At 34.5% G+C, this 26,307-nt stretch overlaps 3 protein-coding genes and 1 non-coding gene across 7 annotated transcripts; 3 read left to right on the top strand and 1 right to left on the bottom strand.

Moving 5' to 3' along the window:
• Positions 1–2,437, top strand: LOC111876213 (patatin-like protein 2). Its single transcript, XM_023872750.2, has 7 exons — positions 1–220; positions 318–499; positions 746–938; positions 1,222–1,386; positions 1,473–1,778; positions 1,857–2,029; positions 2,143–2,437. Exons 1-7 carry the CDS (start codon positions 80–82, stop codon positions 2,327–2,329), a joined length of 1,347 nt encoding a protein of 448 aa, XP_023728518.1. The 5' UTR covers positions 1–79; the 3' UTR covers positions 2,330–2,437.
• Positions 2,438–13,874: 11,437 nt separating this feature from the next.
• Positions 13,875–14,261, bottom strand: LOC111876319 (uncharacterized). The gene is made up of 2 exons (XM_052765265.1): positions 13,948–14,261; positions 13,875–13,881 (listed from the first exon to the last, which is right to left on the bottom strand). Exons 1-2 carry the CDS (start codon positions 14,259–14,261, stop codon positions 13,875–13,877), a joined length of 321 nt encoding a protein of 106 aa, XP_052621225.1.
• A 1,039-nt stretch (positions 14,262–15,300) lies between these two features.
• Positions 15,301–15,407, top strand: LOC111876339 (small nucleolar RNA R71). Its single transcript, XR_002844977.1, has one exon. It is a non-coding gene; the product is annotated as a small nucleolar RNA R71 (small nucleolar RNA).
• A 1,912-nt stretch (positions 15,408–17,319) lies between these two features.
• LOC111876320 (uncharacterized) lies at positions 17,320–22,393 on the top strand. Of its 4 annotated transcripts, none has more exons than XM_052769163.1 (10): positions 17,321–18,235; positions 18,639–19,757; positions 19,832–20,803; positions 20,896–20,937; positions 21,038–21,114; positions 21,214–21,298; positions 21,380–21,463; positions 21,639–21,740; positions 21,874–21,972; positions 22,062–22,393. In XM_052769163.1, exons 1-10 carry the CDS (start codon positions 17,456–17,458, stop codon positions 22,176–22,178), a joined length of 3,477 nt encoding a protein of 1,158 aa, XP_052625123.1. In that variant the 5' UTR covers positions 17,321–17,455; the 3' UTR covers positions 22,179–22,393. The 4 variants fall into 4 exon arrangements, 3 of the variants coding, with proteins under 3 accessions (XP_052625123.1, XP_052625126.1, XP_052625125.1); XM_052769166.1 differs by having other exon boundaries at positions 18,066–18,198; XM_052769165.1 differs by having other exon boundaries at positions 18,099–18,235; positions 18,622–19,757.
• Positions 22,394–26,307: the final 3,914 nt, after the last annotated feature.

Genomic DNA, 26,307 nt, shown 5'->3' with positions numbered 1-26,307 from the left:
TAAATGATAAATCACCTCATCAACTTCGGACCACAAAACTCATTATTATTCCGCTAGCTACTTCTTTCTCTGTTTCATCATGTCTTTCATGGAAGAACCACGATCACCATTGCAACCGCCGACATATGGAAATCTAATCACAATTCTGAGTATCGATGGAGGTGGAGTACGTGGCATCATTCCAAGTGTCATCCTTGAATTTTTGGAAACCCAACTACAGGTATCTTTTATAAATTTAGTTACTTGGATTATTCTTTTTATCTTGAAATTAAATGATCATATACGAAAATTTTGAGGAGCTTGAATAATTATGACAGAAATTAGATGGTGAGAATGCACGACTGGCGGATTATTTTGATATGATAGCAGGGACAAGCACCGGTGGTCTTGTGACGGCCTTGTTAACTACTCCCGGTGAAGATAATCGTCCGATTTTTGCAGCTAAGGATGTTAAAGATTTTTATATTCAACATTGTCCTAATATCTTTCCACATGACAGGTATATATATATGTATTATTAGCAACAAAACAAATTTATTTGTGACGTTTCTTGTAGTGATGGGAATTGTCCTAAAATGGTTCCATGATTTTTATCTTGAACATCCAGTGCTTGATTGTTGAAACTGTCGCCTTGCAACATGTTTTCTGTGAAGAATGAGTTGTTTTTCATGTAGTGAGATGGAGAATTTCCCTAAGAATTGGTTAGTTATGTCATAAACGTGCATTTTTAATTTACATTGTGTAGCAAGCACCATCGGTTTGCTGCTGCTACAAAAGTGGTCAAAGCTCTATCTGGACCAAAATATGATGGTGAACACTTACATAAAGTTATTCGAGAAACACTAAAAGAAAAACAACTTCATGAAACGTTAACAAACGTTGTGATTCCAACATTTGACATCAAATATTTGCAGCCTATGATCTTCTCCAGCTACCAGGTATTGAATTGATCTATATATTTGTTGCTCCTAAAACCAATAAGTTATCGGTTTTCAAAACCAGAAACGTTAACATTGGAAGTAGAATACTATTTTTAGATAGATTTTCAAAAGTATGATATCTTAATAAGAAAGACTGAAAGTGCAATGCTTTAATAGATCGATCCGAAAGCATGATGCAATAATACAAAAATAAATGAAACTCTTTTGCTATCTCTTATTCTCTTACATCTAATTAGCCCTTTCAAGATAACCATATAATATTAATATTCATATTTATTAGATACAAAAGAATCCAAGTCTTGATGCCAAGTTATCTGATATATGCATCGGAACATCAGCTGCCCCAACTTATCTTCCTTCACATTCGTTCCAAACAAAAGATTCTGAAGGAAAAGTTCTTAGAGAATTCAATCTTATCGATGGTGCAATAACAGCCAACAATCCGGTATATATATGTCTTATACACTAATAATTAATTACTCATCTATATATTATGTTTAAGTGTTAGGCTAATATGTTTCTTTTTTGCAGACTTTGGTTGCCATAAGCGAAGTTACAAAGGAAATAACTAGTGGTAGTGCAAACTTTTTCCCAATAAAGCCAACAGAATACGGGAGATTTCTAGTATTGTCATTGGGAACAGGGTCACCACAATTTCAAGAAAGGTATGATGCGACAAAGTCATCTAGTTGGGGAATTTTGGGGTGGTTAGGCGCCGGTGGTGGCTCAACCCCATTGGTGGATGTATTTACTCAGGCGAGTGGCGATATGGTTGATTATCATATCTCCACTGTCTTCCAAGCCCTTCATTCACAAGAAAATTATCTTCGTATTCAGGTAACTTTTTCATTCCAGTTTATACTAAAAAGATTTCAAGATTTCATATTATAACATATTGAATTAAAATGATATCAGGATGACACTTTAAGTGGGGACTTAACTTCCATGGATTTGGCAACACATGAGAACTTAGAAAATCTTGTGAAAGTGGGACAAGAGTTGTTGAAAAAACAAGTGACGAAAGTGAACTTTGGCACGGGCATATGTGAGCCTTACCATCATACCACCAATGAGATGGCTTTAATAAAGTATATTCACGTTTCTCATAAAATTATATTTAGTGTATGTTTTAAAACATATATACGAAGCATTTTATATTTATTTTATTGATTTGAATATTTTCTATTATGCATATATATAGGTTTGCGAAAATACTCCACCAGGAGAAGAATGTAAGAGAACTTAGATCACCAAGTACTAATAGAGGAAGAATTACACGAGAAGAGTCGATGAAAGAACAAACTACAGTACTTTCACAAAGAACGCCAGCACTCTCAAATGCAATTCATCACTCTCTTCCAGATTTATATAAGCTCAACCCAAACTAAGATTTTCTTTCTTGTATATGGATAATTTATTAGCTTTATTCTAGTTTAAGTTTGAAGTTACGTTGTTTGGTTGAAAACTTAATTATTCAATGTGACTGTATTGTTTCATATTCACTGTTAACCAAGTATAAATAATAAATCAAAAACACTTGGCATATTTTCTTAAACATAAAACTGTGAAAAACTATGTATGCATTCACCATAGCTAAACTAGAAAAATCGCATCAGATATTTAACTAAAGAAATGAATATGATCGAGTGTTCGAGTTGATATCACCAATGCAAGAATAAATGACTTACAACCAAGAATAATAAATCATAAAGTAATAAATAATAGACTAATACCATGATTAATATTTATAATTCATGAAAAAATAAATTACTTACTTGACATATCATTTAATTAGTTAATATATCCAAAAAATTAAAAATTAAAGGCATTAAAAGTTAACAGAAAGTCCAGAAACACAATTTAATATGAAAAATTAAAGGCATTCAAAGTTAATAGAAACTTTAGTAAAAAAAAAGTTAAAGGCAAAAATTAAACACTTGGATTGACAATTATATGTTATTTATTTATCTATTATTTTTTGCATTTTAGAAGTTCATTTACACAATTTAATCGACTTTCTAATTTTGTGTTTTCCACCATTTCTTTTGGAACAACTAAAATTTATATAGATATATTAGGAATAAGCTAGCAAAAGTTTAGAAAAAATAATAATTATAATTTAGCAGCCAAATACAGGTTTTGCAACCAAACAACTTAATTGACATGCATTTTTACGGTTTTTATAAACAATCCAATTAAAAAATATATTTTTTTCTTTCTAAAATAATATCTTTATGGAACTACTTCATCTTGAATTCGTAACATTCTTATAGTTTCAACTTTCAAATGACCATAATTGTGGTCATCGACATTGCCTCATGGATTGTATAGTTCGTCTGGGATGTATGTCGAGCATCCAATCAAGAAAACATCTTACAAATTAATTCAGGCTAAAACACGAATAGTGATGTATAATTAACCGTCCAACCCCAATGTTATCTTCATTTACCATCACCCCCTCTTTGCATAGGTCAGATAAAAGATAAATGAAATGTTAAAAGAAGATGGTAAGAATCGTAATGTTTTTTACCTTCAAAAATTTTACTGGATCACAAATCAATTTAAAATTTAAATCATTTTGTTGATAGAGCTAAATGCAAGAAACACAAATATACTTCCATATTTTTGTGTATTATTATTGTCATCATCTAATGAGTTGCAAGGCATAATGCTTTGGTTTTTTTTTTTTTTTTTGGAAAAGAGGCCAGCGTACTACCAAATTAGAAGTATATGTCTTGTAAACTAACCAAAAAGAATTGATGCACTTAAGAAGTATCAAGTGCTTCTAAACTAACCAAAAAGAGTTGATACATTTAAGAGAACGAGAGTGATTTATACATAATATTTTTTAGCCATACGTAATAATTATGTTTTAAAAGGTTGTACTTTCAAATATATAATGACTAAAAATTATTGTATACAAAACATCATCATTAAAAGAACTATATAGCTATTAAATTGGCCAACAAGATTTGATGTTTGTCGTTTGTGTAACGTCCCAAAATCAGGATAAAAAATTTTGTTTTCCAAAACCATTTTCATAAACCACAAATCATACAAAACAATGTTTCCAAAACATAGTCATAAAAATCAGAGTATCAAAATCTCTCAAAACATATATCAGCAGAAGGATGTGTACGATCATGCATTCGCCTTGTCCCGATCATTTGATGTACATGAAACCACGAAACCAACAATTGTAAACCAAAGTTTAGTGAGTTCCCTTAAAGTATCACACACATCAGTACATATATAATGCATGCACATTGGGCCCACAACGTCACTCTGGATTGCCCCTCTAGCCCTTAGCTTATGACTGGATTGCTCCCGAGCCCACAACATAAGTCTGGATTGCCCTCCATGCCCTCAGCTTTGATGGGTTTTCTAGGTTATTAAAAAATTCACATGGCGGAAAAACACTTAAACCCTTAAGTTCACATGCAACCTCTAAAGGATCTATGTTTTCTCTATTGATAGCAATAACCTATGAACATCAAGAACCCCTAGAGATAGACTATGAAAATCGAAATTAACATAAAGATTAGGGTTACATATCTTTTGATTATTATAGCAAATAATCAAATCAAATCCTCTTGAAGTTCCTTGGAAAGCAAGCACCAAAAGGATGATGTCTCTAATAGCTCACACCTAAAACCATAAACCCTAGAATGAGGAGAAAAGAGGAGATATGAAGGAAATTTCGTTCTTATGCCTTTTGGTAATGTGGTGAATGAAAATTTCAAGCCAAGGGGTCATATTTATAGATTAGGTAACTTGCAGGCAAAGCAATATTTGAACTAATTAAATAATAGATTTAACCCTAATTCAAATTCTTTCCTTTTATGCAACCGGGAAGCTTCCAGAAACCCTAGGAAACCTTCCAAAATCATGCATACCATGGAGGGTTCTAGAATTGTTTCTTTTGTTTAACTATTAAACAATTATAATTCACCCCTTGCACCTTTAATTAATTCTAGATTAATTCTGATTAATAATTAATCAATTTTAATTGATTTTACATTAATTTATTAATCATATAAATAAATAAAAATCAGTTATTTAATAATTCATCTCATATTAATTTATTAATCACATAAATTAACAAATCAACTTTATATTTCCAATTAATATATTAATCACATAATATATTAAGAAATCATTTTCCCATAATTTCGAATTAGTTTATTAATCATATAATAATCTAATAAATTATACTTCTCTCTCTTAATATCATTTCAAGCTATTTCTGGTCATGAGGGCAACCCAAAAATGACTTTGCTTCTAATTACAAAAACATATCAATTTAGTTATTGGTTTAGACACCTTAATCCAATAGTCTCTCACTTGGATAAATATGTGACTACAATTGCAAGTATATATAGACATTGAATTAAATAGAAAATAGTGATTTCCAAAGCGATTGTCGAACTCTAATTCAAATCAAACATTGTCCCTAAGATAAGTGATCAACTATTCCTTCATTCTACAATATATCGTATGAATTAAGTTAGGAGTTAAATGATCAACCTCATGTTCATTTATTTGTTTCCCGATTTCCTGATTTGTGATCAATTTAGACTACAAAATCGAACGTATCAATTTAGTTCGGACTAGGCGCTTGGTTTTTCATAAATCAACTCAAATCACTGAGGGGCCTACAGATATCGTTTTCCTGTTAAGTAAAATTGAATGAATTACATTGAATATATAGTCATGCAATTTACATGTCAAAATCAAACATGGAATCACCATTTATTACATCCAGTTATGAGATGTGTTTGAGCAAACCAATGGACAATTGATCTGTAAACTATTAACTATATATTTCTGTTTTAAGTATAGAAGATATTATCGTCTTAGAAATATAAGTGATTGAATCTACGAAGTAATCTGTAAGTGTGGGTTTATCCAATACTCAAGATCTATATTCTCAAAGTACTCATGAATATTGTAGCAATTCTAATCGCAATGTCTTAACCTCAATCGACAGTCTACAATCAATTCATGACAGTCTTAATTCACTACTTACTTCCAAAAGTATGAACGATTGTGGAATTTTGAATAATATTAAAATTACTCAAGGAAGTAAAACATGAAAAGTGAAAAACAATACTCCGTCCATCCCAATATTATTGTCCACAGACAAAAAACACACAGATTAAAAAAAATATTAATTACCACTAACTTTATATAATAAAATGACAGTTTTGTCCTTATTTTGCATTTAATGTTCCAGTAAATGCTTAGTTGGTTAAGTAATAATGAGGGGGTATTTTGGTAAAAATGTTATTTATTTTTAGAAGTGGATTATTATTTTGGGACAACCAAAAAAGGAAAGATGGACTATAATTTTGGGAATGAGGAGTAATAAATTAATTAACTATGACATCATACCCAATGATCATAAATAAATCCATATTATTTAATCACCATAAAAATTTTGAATTTATTCATTGTATAATGTTTCGAGTAATCAACTAATTACTTGAATTAGATAACATCAGTCATGTAATGTTATGAACATACATATTATGCCTCTTGATGGTCCTTACTTTGTGAACAGATCGACTGGACATTACTCCGTTAACACGTACTCTAAATTTTCGAACAAATTTTTCAATTTTAAAACTTCCACACAAACATAGTTTAATATTTATCAAGCCAATTTGAATTTTTCCCAAACACAAAACATCGGAAATTATTTGTCAAATATCCCAGAATCCTCATAACACAAATCATCAAGCGGGTGTGTACAATCATGTTGACGCCTTCATGCATTCCTAAGATGTACCTGAAACACATTTTCAAACAAACATTGTAAGCACGAAGCTTAGTGAGTTCCCCAAAATACAACACACGCACACACACACACAAATAATTAGCCTCTCATGGATACATCTCGATAAGGACCCTCCGGTCTCACGACTCGGTATGGACCCTCCGGTCATGTGTCTAAGTGAAGACCCTCCGGTCTCACTGCTTGGTATGTTCCCTCCGGTCATAACTTAATATATATACATATTAATATAACAACATATTTCACAAAAGACAAAATGCATAATATCACATATCTCAGTATAAACAAACAAGACCCTCCGGTCAATAACACAAGTAAGACCCTCCGGTCGCATAGTAATTACCACTCAAGTAAGTATAGTTAGAAGACTCACCTCGTAAAGTAAAGCAAATAATATCTCGCACCCGACTGCCAAACTAGACTCCGCCTAACATATTACACATATACCTCTAGTTAATAATTAATATTAACAACCCCCCAAAAGATGTTAGGCTAAATTCCTATACTAAAACTCAGAAGGGTAAACGACCATTTTACCCCCCCTGGCCTCCAAAGTCCATAACTTGACCAAAACCCTAAAAGTCAACGGAAGTCAACACCCAGTATGTACGATGGGTGTACATCCCTCTACGATGGGCGTACAACTGACCATGAATGCATCGGGGTGAACTCGACGCTATGTTGCACGTAACTAGGGGTACGCTTGGCGTACGTCCCAGACTCACCTTTCTCACGCTCCTGGTCTTAATCTATTAAGACCATTGCTACAATCTCAGAATCTGGGCTAACTAGAGTTTGTTACTTCACAAAATTTGTGACTTTAAGCCTAAGCATGGATGGACAAATCTAAAACTCATAAACTCGAATCCTTTACTCACAAAGGTCATCATATCTCATGCATGGAGAGATCTTGAGGACCAAGATCTCATTTTTATGAGTCCAAACAACTAGAAAAACCTAATAGGGCATGTATTATACTTTGAAGTTCATCAAACTCATAAAGCTTCAAGATTGGGACATAAAACCCTAAAAAAGGACAAAAACATGAACTAATCAAAACAATGAGAAAGCTTTGAGCTTGATACCTCTAAATGATGCACCAACTACAGAAAAGCGCAAATCCAAAAGCTTACACACCAACTCTTCTTCCTTCAAGGCTCCTTATTCACAAAAGAATTCTACAAGAACACTCAATAAGCCACTAATGCTTACACAAGCTATGGAAACGGGATTTAGGGTTTGAGGGGAGTTGGAGGCTAGAAATGGTGGCTGGAAATGAAGCCATCATGTTCCTTGAATAGGGACACACAAAACAATTAGGGTTTACACTCTGAGCCTAGTACGCCCAGCATACTAGGTGGCCTCCACGTTCTTACTAAGCACATGAGTATGTTGGGCGTACACATGCGTACACCCCGCGTACTCAATTACCACCTTTTCTCAAATAAGGGCTAGTCTTGACAATTACAATAAAAGTTAAGGTCATTGATACATACCTTATTTCGGAATGTTACAACTCCAATAATCCTCATTTCACAATTCCAAATTATTGTCCTTGTTTAAGATGTAGTGAAATTTCATCTTTACATGCATTGTCTTTTTGCGATGTCGAGGTTCCAAAGTCATAGAGACTGAGCCTCCGATATTACACAATGTTCCACTGGAACTTATTATTAGAAAAAATTCCAAGGTTATAAAGTCTCAAATTCAAGGTACTCTCCTTGAATACTTCTTTGCATTAAAGTTTCCAACTCAAACGTAGATTTTGCAAACATCTCCTATTATGGAAACATTTACATATTCCCATATGAACAACATTCTCACTAAGAATCATCTCAATTCAAAACATGTCACTATGGTCCGTCCTAACAAAAACATACTTCCAACTGTCCACAAGCAATCAATTATTCGGTAAAACCTTAGAACGTTCTTGACAGTTTTTTCGCAACTTCAGTCACATGCAATTCTAACCCTTTTCACACAATGCTAAAAGAATTTGAATAAATAAATATTATATCATATGTAATCGATTATATATCCGAAGCATATGGGATTCGACTCATTATTACAAGGGTCCTATATATGTTCAATTCTTAGCTATAATATTTCCATATATTGAATATCAAATGTCAAAAAAATTCAACAAGCTATTAATGTATATCTTTGACTAAGTTCTATTAAACTATACAATCTAAACCTTTAGATTCGAAATGAAGTATGAGTGCCCACTCCCTTCAGTCCACTATAGTTAAATAGTTCCCAACTTTTGTAACTTGCAAATTAGAGACATTGTTCCTTATGGATAGTATTGTCAACATGAAATACCAAGCATAATAATTATGCTCCCACTATCTTTGATATGTATTCAAAAATAAACTAGTCTTCTAGAAATCAACACCTTTTGAATTTATCATGGAAGTGCAGATTCCTATTTTGTGATGCTTCATTAAGCCTTTATTTAGGCTTCTTAAGCTTATGCACTTTATATGGATAGTATATATGTTCAAACCCTTTCAAGACGTGATAAACATATCTCCTAAAAGTTTTAACAATTCCTTTCCATTCCTCACAATTTGAAATATGAAGAGGGATGTCATAATCATATTGTGAATTTAAGAATGCAATTAATACAACCAACAGTCATATTGATGTTTATCATATTCTTAAAATCTACTAGTGAAAGTGTTTCCTTATAACCATTTTCATGAATTAAAGCGAAACCTTTTTCTACTTAGATTTAAAGTTGTATACATTCCCATCCATGTGGATCTGTCATTTCCATCATATAGTCATAAGAAAATATTTAGGACAAACCAAAATCAAAATCAGTTTTCCTTCATTGACTGAACTTTGTTATTAAATTCATTGCCTTTTGATAGCACAAGAGCCCACCAATGCTTATAAGTTATTAGCATATCATCCGTATTAATTAGTGTAATTTCACTGACCAATGTTCTTTGCTTTTGCAGTTAAAAGAAGAACATATAACTCATAAGCATTTCCAACTCAATTGGAGGTGCATAGAAATATGTCAATTAAACACAATAGTTTTTCAACCTCTAGTCTTGTACTAGTGATAATTAAAAGGATTATTGTCAGTTGACTCTTGCAGGATCAAGATCAAAATGACTCCCATTGACTTCTTGACATGTGAGTTTTCTGTAACACTCCAAAAATCAAGGAAAATTAAAATTTTCAAAATCAACCATTAACCAACATTGTTTACAAATAAAGTCATTGTTTCAAAGCATTATTTCAAAATTAGAGTTTTCCCCAAGACCAAGTGACATAAAATAGGAAGATGTTCACGATCATGCCTTTGCTTTCCCACGATCCTCAGAAGTACTTGAAACAATAAACTAAAACTATAAGTCAAATCTTAGTAAGATCCCCTAAAGTACCAACAAACACATACACATAACAACATATACTGGGTATACAACTAAAAGACTGGATTACCCCTGAGCCCATAGTATGAGTCTGGCATTCCTATCGGGCCCTCAGCTCATATATGGATTGCTACTGAGCCCACATAATAAGTCTGGCTTGCCCTCTGGGCCAACAACTTATGTCTGGATTGCTCCCTGGTTTGTTGGTTACCGCACAAAGCAATAAAACCTTAACCCAACACATATGTCGACATATGTAACAGATAAACATAACACAGAACCAGCAAATACAGATAAACATATAGATCTGAATAGCAACATCCTATAACATGATACATAATTTGTTGGGTAGGCATTGGTGCCTTTGACCCCTAAGTACAGTGAGGAAAACTCACCTCTCAATCGGAATGAAAGCTGAATAAATCTTTGTTCTGAAAAATCGGCTCAACGATCACCTAATAAAAACCAAGGACCTAATCTCAATTAATAGTTTAAAATACCCAAAACACCCTTAGGTCCAACTTGGTCAAACGTCAAGGTCAATGAGTCAAATCGGTCAACTCAGCTGAGTACACGGGGTGTACTTAGCTCCTATGTTGGGGCATACACAAGCCTTAACCGACATTGGGCAGTTGACCCCGTACGTGCAACGTACACTGGATTACGCTCGGCGTATGCACCAAAGTCTTTTCCTTAATAAGAGCTCTCACGTTCCAAATGTAGATCCAAAGCCAAAATACCACTGAGAGTCATAAAGTTTCCAACGTCATGACTTTGCATGCCCATTATGTGCTTAATACTAACAAACTTAACTTCTTAACACCTAAATACCTTCTAGAGCATGCATGGGGAAGAACTAAGCATCAAGATCTCATTTTTATGACTCAAGACCCCTCATTGGGTCTGAAAGGACGACTTATTAGGTTAAGATCATGTCATGCTCAAGAATTACAAAGGTTGGGACCAAAAATGCCCTAAATGAAGAAATAACTAGATCCATAAGAAAATATGATCAAGCTAAGAGCTTTTTACCTCCAAAAGGTTGCTAATAAGGTGAGAATCCCAGATCCAAGCTTATTCCAAGATCCAATGTCCTTATACCACCACCTTTTTCTTCTTCTTCAATAACACCACCAAAACACACAAATGAGCTCAAAGTTCACTCTTCTCACTTAGGGTTAGCTAGAAGGACGATTTTTAGGTGGAGGCTGATGAAGGTGAAGGTTTTGGGGTCATAAAGAGGATTGTATAGGGTGCAAACCCTCAAACTAGGGTTTTTGTTTGAATAGTGTACGCGTTGTGTACCTGATGAGTACGTCGGGCATACGCATGCAAGACCCGCTTCCTCATGCATGACTACACCGTGCGTACACCCCGAGTACACACGACGTATGGACCAAAATGTAAATCTTAAATATATTTTAGGGTTAAAAATGAACCTTTTATAGAACGACTGTGTAACATCCGTCTCTCGAGGTATTATGTAATTTAAGTAATTAATATTATTTATTGGGCTAATAATGTGACAAGTGGATTTTTGGAGTGGACCTTAGAAAAATGGGCCAAGTAGTTAGGTTGCCCATAAGTCATACGTTGGGCGTAACCCGGCGTACGCGGGGCGTAGAAGCGCCTAGGATGCGGGAGGCGCATGCGCGTACACGCAACGTACGTGAGCAGACTCAAAACCCTAATTTTAAGGGTTTTAGCCATATAAATACCCCATTATGGCTCAAACCCTAGCCTCCTTACTAGTCCCTCACCCTCTGAAAACCCTAGTACGCCCTCATACTCCATTGTTGTTTGTGTTTGACCTTTTGAGCTTATTTTGGTGAAGAAAAGCTTGGAAGAAGAGAAGAGGAGTTGAAGAAGAAGAACTTGAGTATCTTGAGCTCAGGGATCTGGGACTATTTCATCTTTTGGCACTCAAAGGAGGTATAAAGCTTCCAAATTTCCTCATAGGAGCTTAGATCTAGGATTATGGAGCTTTGGACCTTTTTAGGTCCAAAGGATGGATCTTTATCATGCAACTCTGTTTTTGAGCTTAGGGTCCCCACCCTTGGAGCTCAAAGCATTCCTTTAGCAGTAAAGTTTCAACCTTTAAGGCCTTTATGTAACCATGCATGAGATCTAGCCATTTCTATGGAGTTAGTTACTATTATTCTATGTTTGGGCTCATTTGGTGGGTTGTAAGCCACCAAGTGATCGACTTTATGGATCAAGACATTGAAGAGGGCTTGGATATGTGATTATAGCCTTTGGATTAGAGTATTAAGCACTTAATGGGAAAAGTGACTTAACAAAGAAGTACGTTGGGCATACATGCAGGTACGCACATTATGCACGCCATTTAGACAATACGCTTAACGTACATAGGAGTACGCCCAACGTACTCAACAGATATGGGCTTGGTGCGTTTTGGGCCTCGGTTTGGCCCATACTTTGGACTTTAGGTCTTTGGTCCTTAGCGGGCCATCAAAAGTCATATTTTGGACTAAGGACATGGTTGGGCTTAGGGAAGGCCCATTTAAGAAGTTGGCCAATTTAGAAAACTGGGCCATTAGCAGGCCTTTAATGGACCATTAGTGGACTTAGAAAGATTAGATGGAATTGGGCCTCGATTATGGTCCAAATCAGAGCAGGGGTAAATGGTCATTTTACGTTAAGGACAACAACTAGGGATCTTTCATGAGATTTAGCATTCGAGGTGAGTTTCATCACCATGTATAGCGGGTCGAAGGCACCAATGCTGACCCATGATATAATCTGTTAGGATACACATTGTCTGTGTGACACTACTATGTGTATGTGCTTGTATGTTTTCTAGGTGGGGCCTGATGATTATCTTGTACGTTATTAGTTGCTATATGATTTGTATGTGGGTGGGGCCCGTTATACTCATTGGGCGGGACCCGTTATATGTTATGCATGTTGGTATGTGGTACTTTGGGGAACTCACTAAGCTTTGTGCTTATGGTTTTTAGTTTATGTTTCAGGTATTTCTGATTCCAAGGGGAAGAGCTCGAGTTGACTGCATCGCACACACCATATGGATTTTGTTTATGGGACACACTCTGATTTTTATGATGTTTGACATACTTATTTTATTTTGGTTGTATGAACAATGAATTGGAATATTGTTTTTACTTGAATGAAAAATGAAATTTTTGGGTCATATTTTTTGGATGTTACAAATAGTTGATATAATAACAAGCTTTTGCTTATTTTCCTCCAGAAAGGCATATTCCAGATGTTCGGGCAAGATCTTCAGCTCGACTTTCGTGTTCCGAGCAGTTACTACGACGTGGTCTTCTACCTGTCACGTCGTAGTGTTTTCAAATGGCTTGTATGATCGTGATTTTTCACTTGACAATGACGTGGTAGGGTCACCACGTTGTGGTTGACATTCAGATTGCATTTTCAGGTCTTCAACTTCACTTTCTTCCATAAGCCTCTCTAACTCTTCTAAGTTATGTTCAACATCAAAATAATTCTCTTGAAGAACCATGTACCCCTCTGAATTGTTGTCCTTCCACCCATTCAATTCTTTTTCCAACATCTCATCGAAGATATCCACCGTGAAAGCCATGTCATTAGTTATCTTTTAATGTTTCATAGCTCAATCTACTCCAAAAGTGATATCGTCTTCTCCAATTTGAAGGGTGAGTTTGGACTCTCTTATGTCCACCAAGGCCCGTACGGTGCTTAGGAAAGACCTTCCAAGAATGATCGGAACTTGGTTGTCTTTCTTCAATATCTAGAACAACAAAATATGCGGGAAAAACAAATTTGTCAATTTTAACCAATAAGTCCTCACATATACCTCTTGGAAAAGGTCACTGTTTTGTTAGGGAGGTGTATTTCTATGAGAATTGGCCTTGGCTCCGAAAGATCTAGCTTCTTGAAAAAGAAATAAGGCATGAGACTGACACTTGCTACCGAATCGGCAAGAGCGTAACTTGTGGCCAAATTTCCGAATTGGCATGGGAGTGTCAAGCTTCCTGGATCCCCCATCTTCTTAGGTAACTTGTTCAGCATATCAGTTGAGCAATTCCCATTTAAGACCACCTTTGCCGCCTCTTCCATCTTCATTCCACTCGTGAGAAGATCCTTCAAAAATTTAGCGTATTTTGGCATTTGGGCCACTACTACGATAAATGGAATATTGATATGAAGGGCCTTTATATTCTCCAGGAACTTCTTATAGTCTTTGGCGTGCTTGTCTTACTTTACTCGACTCGAGAATGGTAGCGGTGGCTGATACAGTTTGACCAGAGGATTTTTATTGGCTTTAGCATATGACCACGTTGTGGTTGGATCTTCACCACGTCGTGGTTGAGGTTCAGAGTTCTTTTCTTGATTTTTAATTTCCAGTTTCTACACAACATCTGAATCATCGTTAGAAACAGGAGCCAAAGGAGTAATAATTTTACAAGTCCTTGTTGTGATGGCTTGGAAATGCGCCTTCAGATTTTGTTTTGTGTTGTTTGGAAGTGTTCCTGGTAATCGTTCATTGAATTTCTTTGAAAGTTGACCGATTTGTTGCTCAATATTTTTGATGGAGATTTGCTGATTTCGAATGACAACATCAGTCTCATCGTGTCTTTTCTAGGACGCAGTTGCGAATTGGGCAAGCATGGCTGCAAAGTCATTCTTTTTTTTTTTTTGGGATCCGGTTGCTCCTTTTGGTAAAACTCGCAACCTTGTTGCATATACTTTTCCTCTTTTGCCTTTTGATACTCATCATAGGGAAACCATTCCTTATTGTATTTCTTCCAATTTTCATCATTTTTATCTTCACTAGAATAGCATGCTTGAACTTTCCGATTTCTGCTCGTCAAGGTTACAATCCTTTGTTAAGTGAGGATCGCTACAATATTCACATCCAACACGAATTGCATGGATGAATTGATCCATCTTAGTCATCCTTCGATCCATTGATTCTAATTTCTCTAAAACCGTCGCCATGTTTTCATTGCCTCTATCAAAATTTCCTCTTCCTCTTGTAACATCTTCCCATGGGGTATGATATCCGTGCGAATGTTTTGCCAATTCCTCGATCAACTCCTTAATAGTAGCCAGTTCTTAGTTTGTCATTGGTCCTTGAGAGTCAAGGAGTTGTCTTGTTGTAACTTTTGCCCCATCGTAGAAGATAACTACTTCTTGTTGCAGATTTAGATCGTGTTGTGGACAATTCCTAAGCATGCCTTTATACCTCCCCCATGCTTCAAATAAAGACTCGCCATCATTATGTTGGAAATTTTCTATCTTCTTCTTGAGATTGGATATTTTTGATGGTGGACTAAACTACTCAATGAAAGCTATGCGTAGATTCATCCAAGTAGTAATTGCTCAAGATGCAAGGGATTTTTGCCAAATTTTTGCATCTCCTATGAAAGTTACTGGGAGCATTTTGAGCAAAATTGCTTCTTGCAAGACACTTGGAACATTGAAATAATTTGCAATGTCCTTGAACTCATCGATGTGATTAAACACGTCCTCATGATCCTTTTTCGAAAAATAGAATGTCCTTGAGCATCTCTAGAATATGGTCCTTGAGCTCAAATTTGGTTTCAATTGGGATTCTAGAATATGGTCCTTGAGCTCAATATGGTCCTTGATCGTTGCACACTTGCTTCTTGTATGTGCCCATCGTTATTCACGTGATATCCATCATCTCGAAAACTAACTGTAATAAACAAAAAAACAACGTGTAAAAAGGAACAAAAGTAATAAACGAAAAATAATTCGAAAACCGTCAGGACGTTCAACACGTTGTGGTGAGAAACTGCCATGTCGTGGTTACATATTAAATAGAAAAATTTAAACTTTTTGTGAAATAAATTTCACACAAAGGATTGAAAACAAATATCAGATAATAATTAACTAAGATTTGAACCGTTCCTCGGCTACAACGCTAAAAACTTGATATGCATTTTATGTACTAAGTAATAAACCAACTAATCTAGACTAATTAATACGCGGTAGATAGTGAACCTAATCGAATAGCAGGTAAGCTAAAAAGTTTTTTTTTTTTTTAGGTTTTTTGCAAGTCTAGAAACATAAAAGCTACAGAAGACAAAAAAAAACTAACAAAAAACAATTCAAATTAAGGATTGAAACAAGATATTAAAGAGACTTCCGTTTAGATTCGATTCACACTACTCCCATGATTGATTTATTGGAAAGAGCAATGGATTGAGTTGTTTGTTGCTTACTGATTCCTAATTTGATTAAACTTTATGATAAAAAGAATAATCCTTTAGTAAAACTAGTTCATTCATACATTGATCAGGTGGACAAACAAATAAGAATATTAGTGTTAATGGATAATAACATCAATTCAATACATGAATGATCATTACATATTAGCTTCCACATTAATTTACATATTCTTCTATTTAACCATAGGTTTATGACCAAAACACTAGTCTTGCAACTTTGATGGTCACAAATTCATAAGATTCAAGTTTACCAAATAGAATGATCATCTAATTCAGAAAACTCAGCAATAAATAGAAAAAGTAGTAATTATTAACACAAAAGGATCTTTAACGAAATATCATAACAAATAAGCAACTACCAACAATCCAATATCCAATAAATCAACACATAGTTATAATGATCATCTATTCTAAACATAAGTTAGGGTTTGTATCCTATGATTTCTGGAAACAAACACTTAAAAACGAAGTTCACAATGAAAATCATAATGAAGAACAAAGTAAATAAGTTTTAGAAGTATTATCGGCTCAAATCTCTTTAGAAGCTAATCTTCAATCGAAATACGAGTTCCTTCTGTGTTCCAACACTTCTCTGGTCTCCAGAAGTCGAAATAACTTCAAGCATTCGTTAGGGTTGAGAGAAGAATCAACATATTTATAAATCCCGAATCTGACACACCATGTCGTGGTCTACTGCCACCACGTCGTGATCTTCATTAAAATCACGTAATCGTCATGTCACTATTTGACCGGGAATCCTCTATCCACCACGTCGTGGTCTTCCAGTTTTAAGACTTCTTTGACTTTGCACTAATTTTTCCGCTTTTAGCTCCGCAATAACTTTCGTTTGATCCCGAGCATGTATTTGCTCCTACAAAAGAGATTTTAAACAAATTAAATACCTTTATGATATGATAAGAGGAGGACTTGAGTGTCATTGAAGAACTATAAAGGACTATAATGTAATTTAGACGCGACGAAAAAATTGATGCCGTGGACGAAAAGCGACTCCATCGACGCCTCTTTACGGCGAGCGTCTATGCCGTCTCCTTTCCCGATTTTGCGCTGATTCTTCATTTTCTTTTTCTCTTGATTTTTTCTACTATAATGCTCCGTCGTATCTTCGCTAGTAGAACCACCGTCAACCGCTACCGGTCTCACATATCCAACTGTTCTGTCCGTCGCCTCTTCTCCGCCAATCCTTCCGATCGTAACTCAAAAAATTCAACCGATTACCCGCAACTCCTCAACAGTTCACATTCACAAGATGATCTTCCGCCACCGCCATTGGTTCTCCACCGCCTCCGCCCTAGGACTCTATCTCCTCTATCAGGCACTTCGCGCTTTGCATTATCCGCGACTGTAATATCCGCTGCCGCAATTCTTGCTGCATCATCCGTTATCAAATTTGATGACAGCGAAATTAAGGAAGAACAAGCGAAGAAGAAACGTTTGCTTGATGATTTCGAACACGCGATTGACCGGTCGAAGGAGTCGTTTAAGAGAGTTGTGAATACGATGAAGCATACCGGCGTTGCGGCGTCGGTTCTATGGAAATCTCTTCGTTCGGTTTTGTCTTCGGCTAACCATGAAGTTTGGTCAGGGTTTGAGGTTAGGGTTGCGGCGTTATTGGCGGATATTGTGGCGGCGAATGAGAGCCGGAGGGCTGCGATTGTTGGTGCTGGCGGTGGTGTGGTGTTGGATTGGTTATTAGAGTCGGTAGCATTGTCCGGAGGGGGAAATTATGGGACTCAAGCCGAGTCGGCTAGGGCTTTAGCGTACTTGATTGCTGACCCTAATGTGTCTGAGGCGGTTCTTGGGAGGCCTCATGCCATTCCCAATCTTCTCAGGTTCATATTCTTTGCTCAACCTCATCAATCCAAAAAGGTATAATTCTGTCATCATTGGACAACACCATATTCTCTTTTGCTGTTTCTTGTGTTAGTAAATGCAAGAGTAATGGTGTGCCCCAAAAAGTAGCTTATAGTTATATTCTTAATTGTTGATTTAGTAATCCTGTTAGTGGCCTTAAATCCTTAATGTTGAATGAGCTCCAACCGGACTTAGTGAGTTCTCCTTTAATTGGTGTATCAGAATAAGTAGTATTTGATTTTGTAGTTTAAGCAACAATTATTAGATGTGCTATTTGTCCACCCTACTAAAGCTACATGCATAAATAACTTAATCATAGCTTGTTTGGGAAGTTAGGATTTTGATTAATTTTCTAATGTATATAAGTTTATCCAGAATAACTTTTTATCATATTGATATAGCATTTTCATGAAAGCAGCACCCAAGGCGAAGTTCATTTGACATTTCTGACCCTTCAAAAGGCAGAAGCATGCTTGTTGCAGCAATCATGGATATTGTCACTTCCAACTGTGACAACGTGGACAAAATCAAACTTAAGCCCATGCTATCAGGAACTGCAGCAATGAGAGATATTGCAGCTGCACTTGAAGTTATTGAAGAAGGTGGCATGCACATGGATGAGCCACCTGGCAGCAGCCAGGATGATGATGATGGAACTGGATTGAAAGGCATTGGAATGGAAGTTCTTGGAGGCACTTCAATTGTTGGTCTTTCTACAAGCAATCAATCAATGGATTTAGATGAATCTAAAGCCACTCACAACTCACCATCATTCAACAAACTAAACAACACTTCTTCTGTAAACACAACTGTTATCCCTGGACTATGGGATGATTTGCATTCACAACATGTTGCTGTTCCTTTTGCTGCATGGGCTTTAGCAAATTGGGCAATGGCATCAGATGTAAATAGATCCCATATCCAAGAACTTGACTTCAATGGACACGCTGTCATGTCTGCATTGATTGCTCCTGAAAGATCCGTGAAATTTCACGGGAGTTTAGTAGCTCAGTTGTTGTTAAAAGACGAAAATCTCCCCATGAATGATTTTGTTTCTGATTGGAGTTCTACCCTTCTTACAACCGTTTCTCAAGCAAGCAAAGCCGATGATATCTCTTTAACTCGTGTGGCTTTATCTGCATTTTTACTATCTCTCGAGAGATGCCCTGGTGCTCAAAGGGTAGTTATGGAAAAAGGTCTTCATTTAATGAGGGAGACTGCTAAAAGGACTATGAATCATAAGTCTGTTCAAGAATCACTAGCAAAAGGGTTGGAATCACTTTGTTCAGGGGACATGCGTTTGTCTCTTGAAGAAGGACAAAAGTGGTCTTGCATTCTGCTTCCATGGGTATTTAGGGAAACTTCATCTGATGCTATTAGATCTTCTGCAATCACAATCCTTTCTCGCATTTGTGAAGATTATGGCCCTTCTTCCATTCCCATTTCCCAAGGTTGGTTAGCTATTATGCTTTCAGACATTCTCAAATCCAGAAAGTTATCTCTTAAAGGGAGTGCTCAACCTAGGGACAAAGTCAAGGTTTGTATCATTGTTACTTTTTTTTTTTTTCTTTTTTGTTTATGGTAATTTACGGAAATACCCTTCTCTTGCAGACACAAATCGATCAGGCAAATGTACTTTCTGGCACCCAAAGTGTGAACCAATTGGTTAGTGCTGTGGTCAACTTAGCAGTCAATGGTGATTCATTTGCTTTGGAAGATTTTCTTACCCTTGAACCATTTATTAACACCTACAAAAATCTAAAGAAAGGAAATATCCCTAAAGCGAATGCTTTAGATTCTGCACTTGCAACTTTAAAGGGTATCAAAGCAATGACAGAAATCTGCAGTGATGATTTATTTTCTCAAAAGAAAATAATCAATTATGGCATAATTCCTCTGTTACGCCGCTTTTTATTAAGTGATGATTACGAGAAATTATCAGCAATTGAAGCATATGATGCATCAAGAGACATGGAAGCCAATGATCATGGTGATTCATCTGTTGTTGATGCCCGGGACCCGTCTAGTGTCCGGGTCCCACCTACAGCTCATGTCCGTAGACATGCAGCTCGATTGTTAATGGTGCTTTCAGTTCATCCAAAAGTTAAAAAAATGATACTGGAAGATAAAGATTGGTGTAATTGGCTTGAAGAATGTGCAAATGGAAAGATATGTAGTGATCTTAAAACTCAAAGCTATGCTAGAGCAACATTGTTGAATATCTTCTGTAATGATGATGATGATGGAAATAGTGGCTCTAAAACTAAAAATCATGGCTGTGCTCGTTATGGTGAGACGGTTTTTTTGATCAACCCTGGAATGAGTCATTGGGAATGCTCTGGAAAAGGAAGGAATAATGATTCTGAAGGTGGATTAGAGAGTCCTTCACTTGATGTTATTTTTGTTCATGGGCTTCGTGGTGGGCCCTACAAGACTTGGAGGTTATCTGAAGACAAGTCATCATCTAAATCTGGGCTTGTGGAAAAGATTGATGAAGAGGCAGGAAAACATGGGACTTTTTGGCCAGGGGAGTGGCTTTCTACTGATTTCCCTCATGCACGTTTGTTTAGTCTTAAGTACAAGGTTTGTGATTATATAAAATTATAAATTGTTTTTGTATAAAAACATGATTGTAAATTGTAAATGAAGTTTGAGTTATATCTTTTGTTTTGCAGACGAATCTTACACAATGGTCTGGATCAAGCTTGCCTCTTCAGGTTTGTGGTGTGTTATTAGAAATATATTTAAAAAATAAATGAGATTTGGAGATGTTTGGTTATTGGAAATGTAAATAAATTGGAATGTGAAATTTTGTAGGAAGTTAGCTCGATGCTGTTGGAAAAGCTTATTGCAGCACGTATTGGAGATCGACCTGTTGTATTTGTAACTCATAGGTTGAAATATTTAATTAAGAATGAAAGAGAAAAAACAGAAGAATTTCTCTTTTAGCCATTTTGGTATTCTTGTTAATATATTATTATATTGTATTGCAGCATGGGGGGATTGGTTGTGAAACAGATGCTACATCAAGCAAGTGCAGAAAACAGAGGCAATCTTGTCAAAAACACTGTTGGTGTGGTATGTTTGATTTAATAACTTATCACTACTTCCAATTAATATTTATTATTATTATTGTTATTAAGTTGTCCAATGTTTTAGGTGTTCTACAGTTGCCCACATTTTGGTAGTAAACTTGCAGATATGCCCTGGCGAATGGGTTATGTCTTTCGCCCTGCACCATCGGTACTTTTTTATTTTTATTTTTTTGTCAACTAATTGAAGAATAAATGTGTAATGATTTATCAATTCACTTCCCCTTGGATATTATGAAGAAGCAATGAATGAGAGAAAAGTTATATGATTGGATTGGATTGTTTTGCTTTTTAAGTTGCAAGTATGATTACTTTTGTTTTGTCAGATAGGAGAGTTGAGAAGTGGGTCCACAAGATTAGTGGAGCTTAATGATTTTCTTCACGAGCTACATAAAAAAGGATCTCTTGATGTTCTAAGTTTTTGCGAGGTACTTTCTTTAAATTCTTCATGCACTTACTTTATAACAATGTCATCCAAATACAAAGCAATTTTCACTGCTATACTCGGTAAGTATTAATTTTGTAATAAGAAAATACTTAATATGTTGTTGTTTTTTGCAGACAAAAGTGACTCCAATAGTTGAAGGGTATGGGGGATGGGCTTTTCGATTGGAAATAGTACCAATTGAATCTGCATATCCTGGATATGGGGAACTTGTTGTAAGCTTTATTTAGCAAATGACTATTTTACCCTACTTATAATTTCTACAAAAGTGATGCTGATTTGGATACGCTTGACTTGTTGGCAGGTGTTGGAGTCGACAGATCATGTTAATTCATGCAAGCCCATCACCCGAACAGATCCTTCTTACAGTGAAACTTTGCAATTTTTGCACAAACTTAGAGCAGCATCATCATATCGATGAAGAATTATGTATATACCATAATAGTTTTTATCATTTATGGTATGGTAGACCCCTCCTCACATACATAAACATAATCATCATCATCATCCAAAGAGTCACTGAGTGTAAATAACAAAACAACAGGTACTAAAATCTTTCATTATTTTACAATCACAATCCCTCATCCTACCTTATTGTAAATTTATCATATCTCAATATATCATTTTTTTCTTTTATTGTGATATTTGGGAAATCATCTTTTTGACATTTGTTTACCTAATAATTAATTTATGTGGGGGGAAGTTTTGTATATTTGGTAATGGGTTTTGTCGTTTTGATGAAGATCATCATGCATGTAACGTAGTTGTGGTTGCTTTTTGGTGTTGGGAACTTTGTCTTTTATGCTTTAAAATTGATGTGATTATTTGTGTACGTAACATACATAGATACATGCGGCACTCCAATAATTAGTCAAGTCTGTACGAAACCATACTTCATGTCACAAACTTGCGATCATTCTATTTCAAAACAGATGTGACTTCAAATATATATGGTTGATGAACAATGTGATAATTAATTATTGATAAGCGTACCTCTTACATTTAAAATATCTTCATCGTAATTATTCTTAAAGAAAACTATATGAAGAAAAAAAATCAATGTTTTTTCATTCATTTTATGTTTATAATTGCTATATGTTTTTTAATTGTTTTTTGTCTAGCATGTAGAGTTCATGTGAATGCAATCCATTACATTTTTTAGCTTCGCTTTGGTTGGTAGTCGTATAAATGGTAAAACGTGTATAACGTTGTTATTATTTTTAAATGTTGTAAGCATATTGTTTATCAAAGGCTGATTGGAATTCATTACAAAAAGGATAATTTAAGGTTATCAAATATGAAATTCAAGGCAAACTCAAACCAAGTTAAAACAATTTGGTTTGTTTTGAAAATCGAGAAAACCAAATTGTAGGTTAAAATTGAAATTTAGCGTTTCAATTTTCTAAACATAAAATTCAGAGTTTCAAATATAAATATATAAAGTTTCAATCATTAAATACACATGTACTATATAATAAAGCTCACGGATAAATTGGCTTTTCGTAGCATTGGTGCATTACGTACATCAAAAACTTAAGAAGAAGTGCAGATGCAGAAGAATAAGTTGTTGACTTTATGATGTTGAGATTAAGCAATTGTTTAGATGTAATTATTGAGCACATGAATATTTTGTTTGATTCATATAAAAACTATTTCCATAACATGTAGAGAATGATGTCACCTCTCTAGGATGACACACTTCATGACTGGGCTAAGAAAACAGGCTCAAGCTGAAGCAGTGAAACGCAGGATGGAAGGCAGAAAAGGCTTGGCTTAGTTTCACTGAAAAAGGACTAAGGACTGATAGTTGCTTAAGCCTTAAAAGGAGATAAACACCGACACTTAATAAATTATAGTATTAAACCATTTTATCGACAACTTAGATCATCTTAATACACAAGAGATATGTATAACATTCAAAGCATCTCCTCTGTATATAAAAAAAAATCATTTTCAACTAGATTAAAAAATTTCCTATTCAAAAAACTAACATGGCCGCTTAACTTAATTGTCAATATGAAATTACTTTGCTTTTACAATCATGAAAGTATTATATATTTGGGCTCTTTCAGAATTGAATTTCATGCACAATAAATGGTTTAAACTGTATAATAGAAAATTTTATAGCATAATTACTTAGAAATAGAATTGGATTTTAGAACTGTAAGCATACATAGATGTCAATAGCAACAACCATAACGGCGACTCTAGCGAATAGGGCTACGCCATAGTGGCGTTGTTGAGTGTTTAGCGACAAAAAGCGGGGTAAATAGAGAAATCAGTTTTTTTTTTTTTTTTTTTTTTTAATAATTTTATTATTATTAATATTATTATTTTAGTTTTAGTTTTAGGGAAAAATCAAAATAAAAACTATTAGGACTGAAGTTTTGATTATGTAGGTTAATGCTTTGTTTCCTTATCCATTGATTATAAATTCATAAAAGCTACGATAGTTGAACATAATAAATATCTTTTAATTTTTGCGTCTACACATACGAAATAACTTTCGTTATTTCATCTTTATTGCTACATAGCATATATAGATAGCCTGTCGCTATTTACTGCCATTCACTATCAACAACTATGCATGCGTATGTATCTAAAATTCACACTTAAGACTTTAGATGGCATTGGACGGTGGATAGATGGATTAGGAAGTGACCAAAGTCTCATACAACAGATTTAGTGACAATTGAATGAATAATAGGTCAAAGGAGAGAACATTTAGAGTTTCGGAATTAAAAAGTTGATGTCTGTGAAATATGAAATATCAAAATATGTTTTTATTATTTTAATTTACTTTATAAAGTATAAAGAATAATAATATTTAATTATTATTGTTTTTCTAAAACGGCAATAAAATGTTTAATCGTTACAAAATTAATTAATTGAATTTAGTAATTCAGTTTGGTTTAATGGTTTTGCTTGAACTCCACCGGACCATAACTCGAACAATAAATCAAATTCTTAATTTGATTTAGTTTGTAAGCAAACTGAAAACCAAATGTGAAATTTGGTTTGTTCCGGTTCGGTTTCGGGGTTAATTTAGTTTTCAGTTTCTTCCAAATAAAGTAATAATCATCCCTAACTCATTGTGAAGGAACTTTATTAGGATTGTTGGATAAAATTCATCTAATGACCATGATTTACAAGTGACCTATTTTCTTTTGCATGCTCTTTTCTTTAGAAGTTGCTAATTTCTTTATGCTTTTCCAATATTATAATAAAATAATATCATCTCACATAGACATATAGTAAAATTAGAATAGGATAATATATTTATCAGACAAAAAGAATACAATAAGATTAGAATAAAATAATATCATTTGTTAGACATAAAGAATACAGTAACATTAGAGTAAAATTATACCTCTTGTCATTTTCCGTTGAGAGAGAAATCAATGACTATATCGTTAATAAACCGAGATATAGATCTTTTTTTGAAGATTACCGGTTAAAATGCAAGATTAACATCTAAAGTCAAATAAGTGAATGATTATCGGTTTTTATTCTATTATGTAAATAGTTGCTACTTTTTTGTTTGTTTATGCTCAAAAAAATAAATTCTGTTTTTCATAAATAATACCAAAATTACAAGACTTTTGAGGTAAATTTTCCATATCAAATAAGACATTTCACACATACACGATCAATTAGTTGGAACAAATATGTAATACAACGACACTTGTAACTTTTAATATATATATATATATATATATATATATATATATATATATATATATATATATATATATATATATATATATAATTAATATCTTTATTGAATTATCTATTGGGTTTGGAAAACGAAATACATAATAGTTGCGTCTATGAAGTGAGAAGGTGTATTTGGTCCATTTCCATTACCATGGCCTATATATACATGGAACATATTTAGCATCTTTTAATTTGCACTTCTCTCACCCTCAATTGCCATGGCATTCAACATGAAGTTATTTGCATTTCTTATGTCATTATTTTTGTTAGTGCCATTGTTTTTCACTACAAGTCAAGGAAGACCAACAAGAACCAAAACAATCACGACCCGTGTCGGTGGTGCACCAACCCAACAACAGGTTTTAAGCAAAAGTCATGCTCAAATCTCAATAGGCAGCTACCCTGTAAGAAATCTCACAACCGAAAAGGATTTTCGTCCCACAACACCAGGACATAGTCCTGGCGCTGGTCATTGATCCCGATAGGTTTCATTGTAACTCAACATTATATCACATAATCTTAGTTACTAGCTTCGTCTTTAATCCAAGGGTAATAGAAGCTTGTAGTTATATAGGGTCTAACTTTTTATCATTTTTATAGTAGTTTTATAGATGTATTTATACGAAGGACTTATTATGAATAACATACTATGGCTACTTTATTAATTAGCTTAATTCGATTTTGAATTCAGTTTTAATCTTTGTATTTTCTTGACATTAGAAATTATCATTTTATCAAAAAACAACTGATTCAAAATTTCAAATACTAATTAACCTTTTTTTATATATAAATTAGCATTTTGTAAATATAATTTGATAACTACATTTGACTAT

This window comes from Lactuca sativa, chromosome 1 (assembly GCF_002870075.4).
Source record: "Lactuca sativa cultivar Salinas chromosome 1, Lsat_Salinas_v11, whole genome shotgun sequence".
NCBI classification, from domain to species: domain Eukaryota; kingdom Viridiplantae; phylum Streptophyta; class Magnoliopsida; order Asterales; family Asteraceae; genus Lactuca; species Lactuca sativa.
This window is presented reverse-complemented; position numbering and strand designations above follow the sequence as displayed.

Coding starts and splice junctions, on each gene's coding strand:
- LOC111876213 (XM_023872750.2), top strand. CDS start 80: ATGTCTTTCATGGAAGAACCACGATCACCATTGCAACCGCCGACATAT. Junction 500..745: donor AATATCTTTCCACATGACAG/GTATATATATAT, acceptor TACATTGTGTAG/CAAGCACCATCGGTTTGCTG. Junction 1,779..1,856: donor AAAATTATCTTCGTATTCAG/GTAACTTTTTCA, acceptor AAATGATATCAG/GATGACACTTTAAGTGGGGA.
- LOC111876319 (XM_052765265.1), bottom strand. CDS start 14,261: ATGCCAAAATACGCTAAATTTTTGAAGGATCTTCTCACGAGTGGAATG.
- LOC111876320 (XM_052769163.1), top strand. CDS start 17,456: ATGCTCCGTCGTATCTTCGCTAGTAGAACCACCGTCAACCGCTACCGG. Junction 19,758..19,831: donor AACCTAGGGACAAAGTCAAG/GTTTGTATCATT, acceptor CTTCTCTTGCAG/ACACAAATCGATCAGGCAAA. Junction 21,464..21,638: donor TCTTTCGCCCTGCACCATCG/GTACTTTTTTAT, acceptor TTGTTTTGTCAG/ATAGGAGAGTTGAGAAGTGG.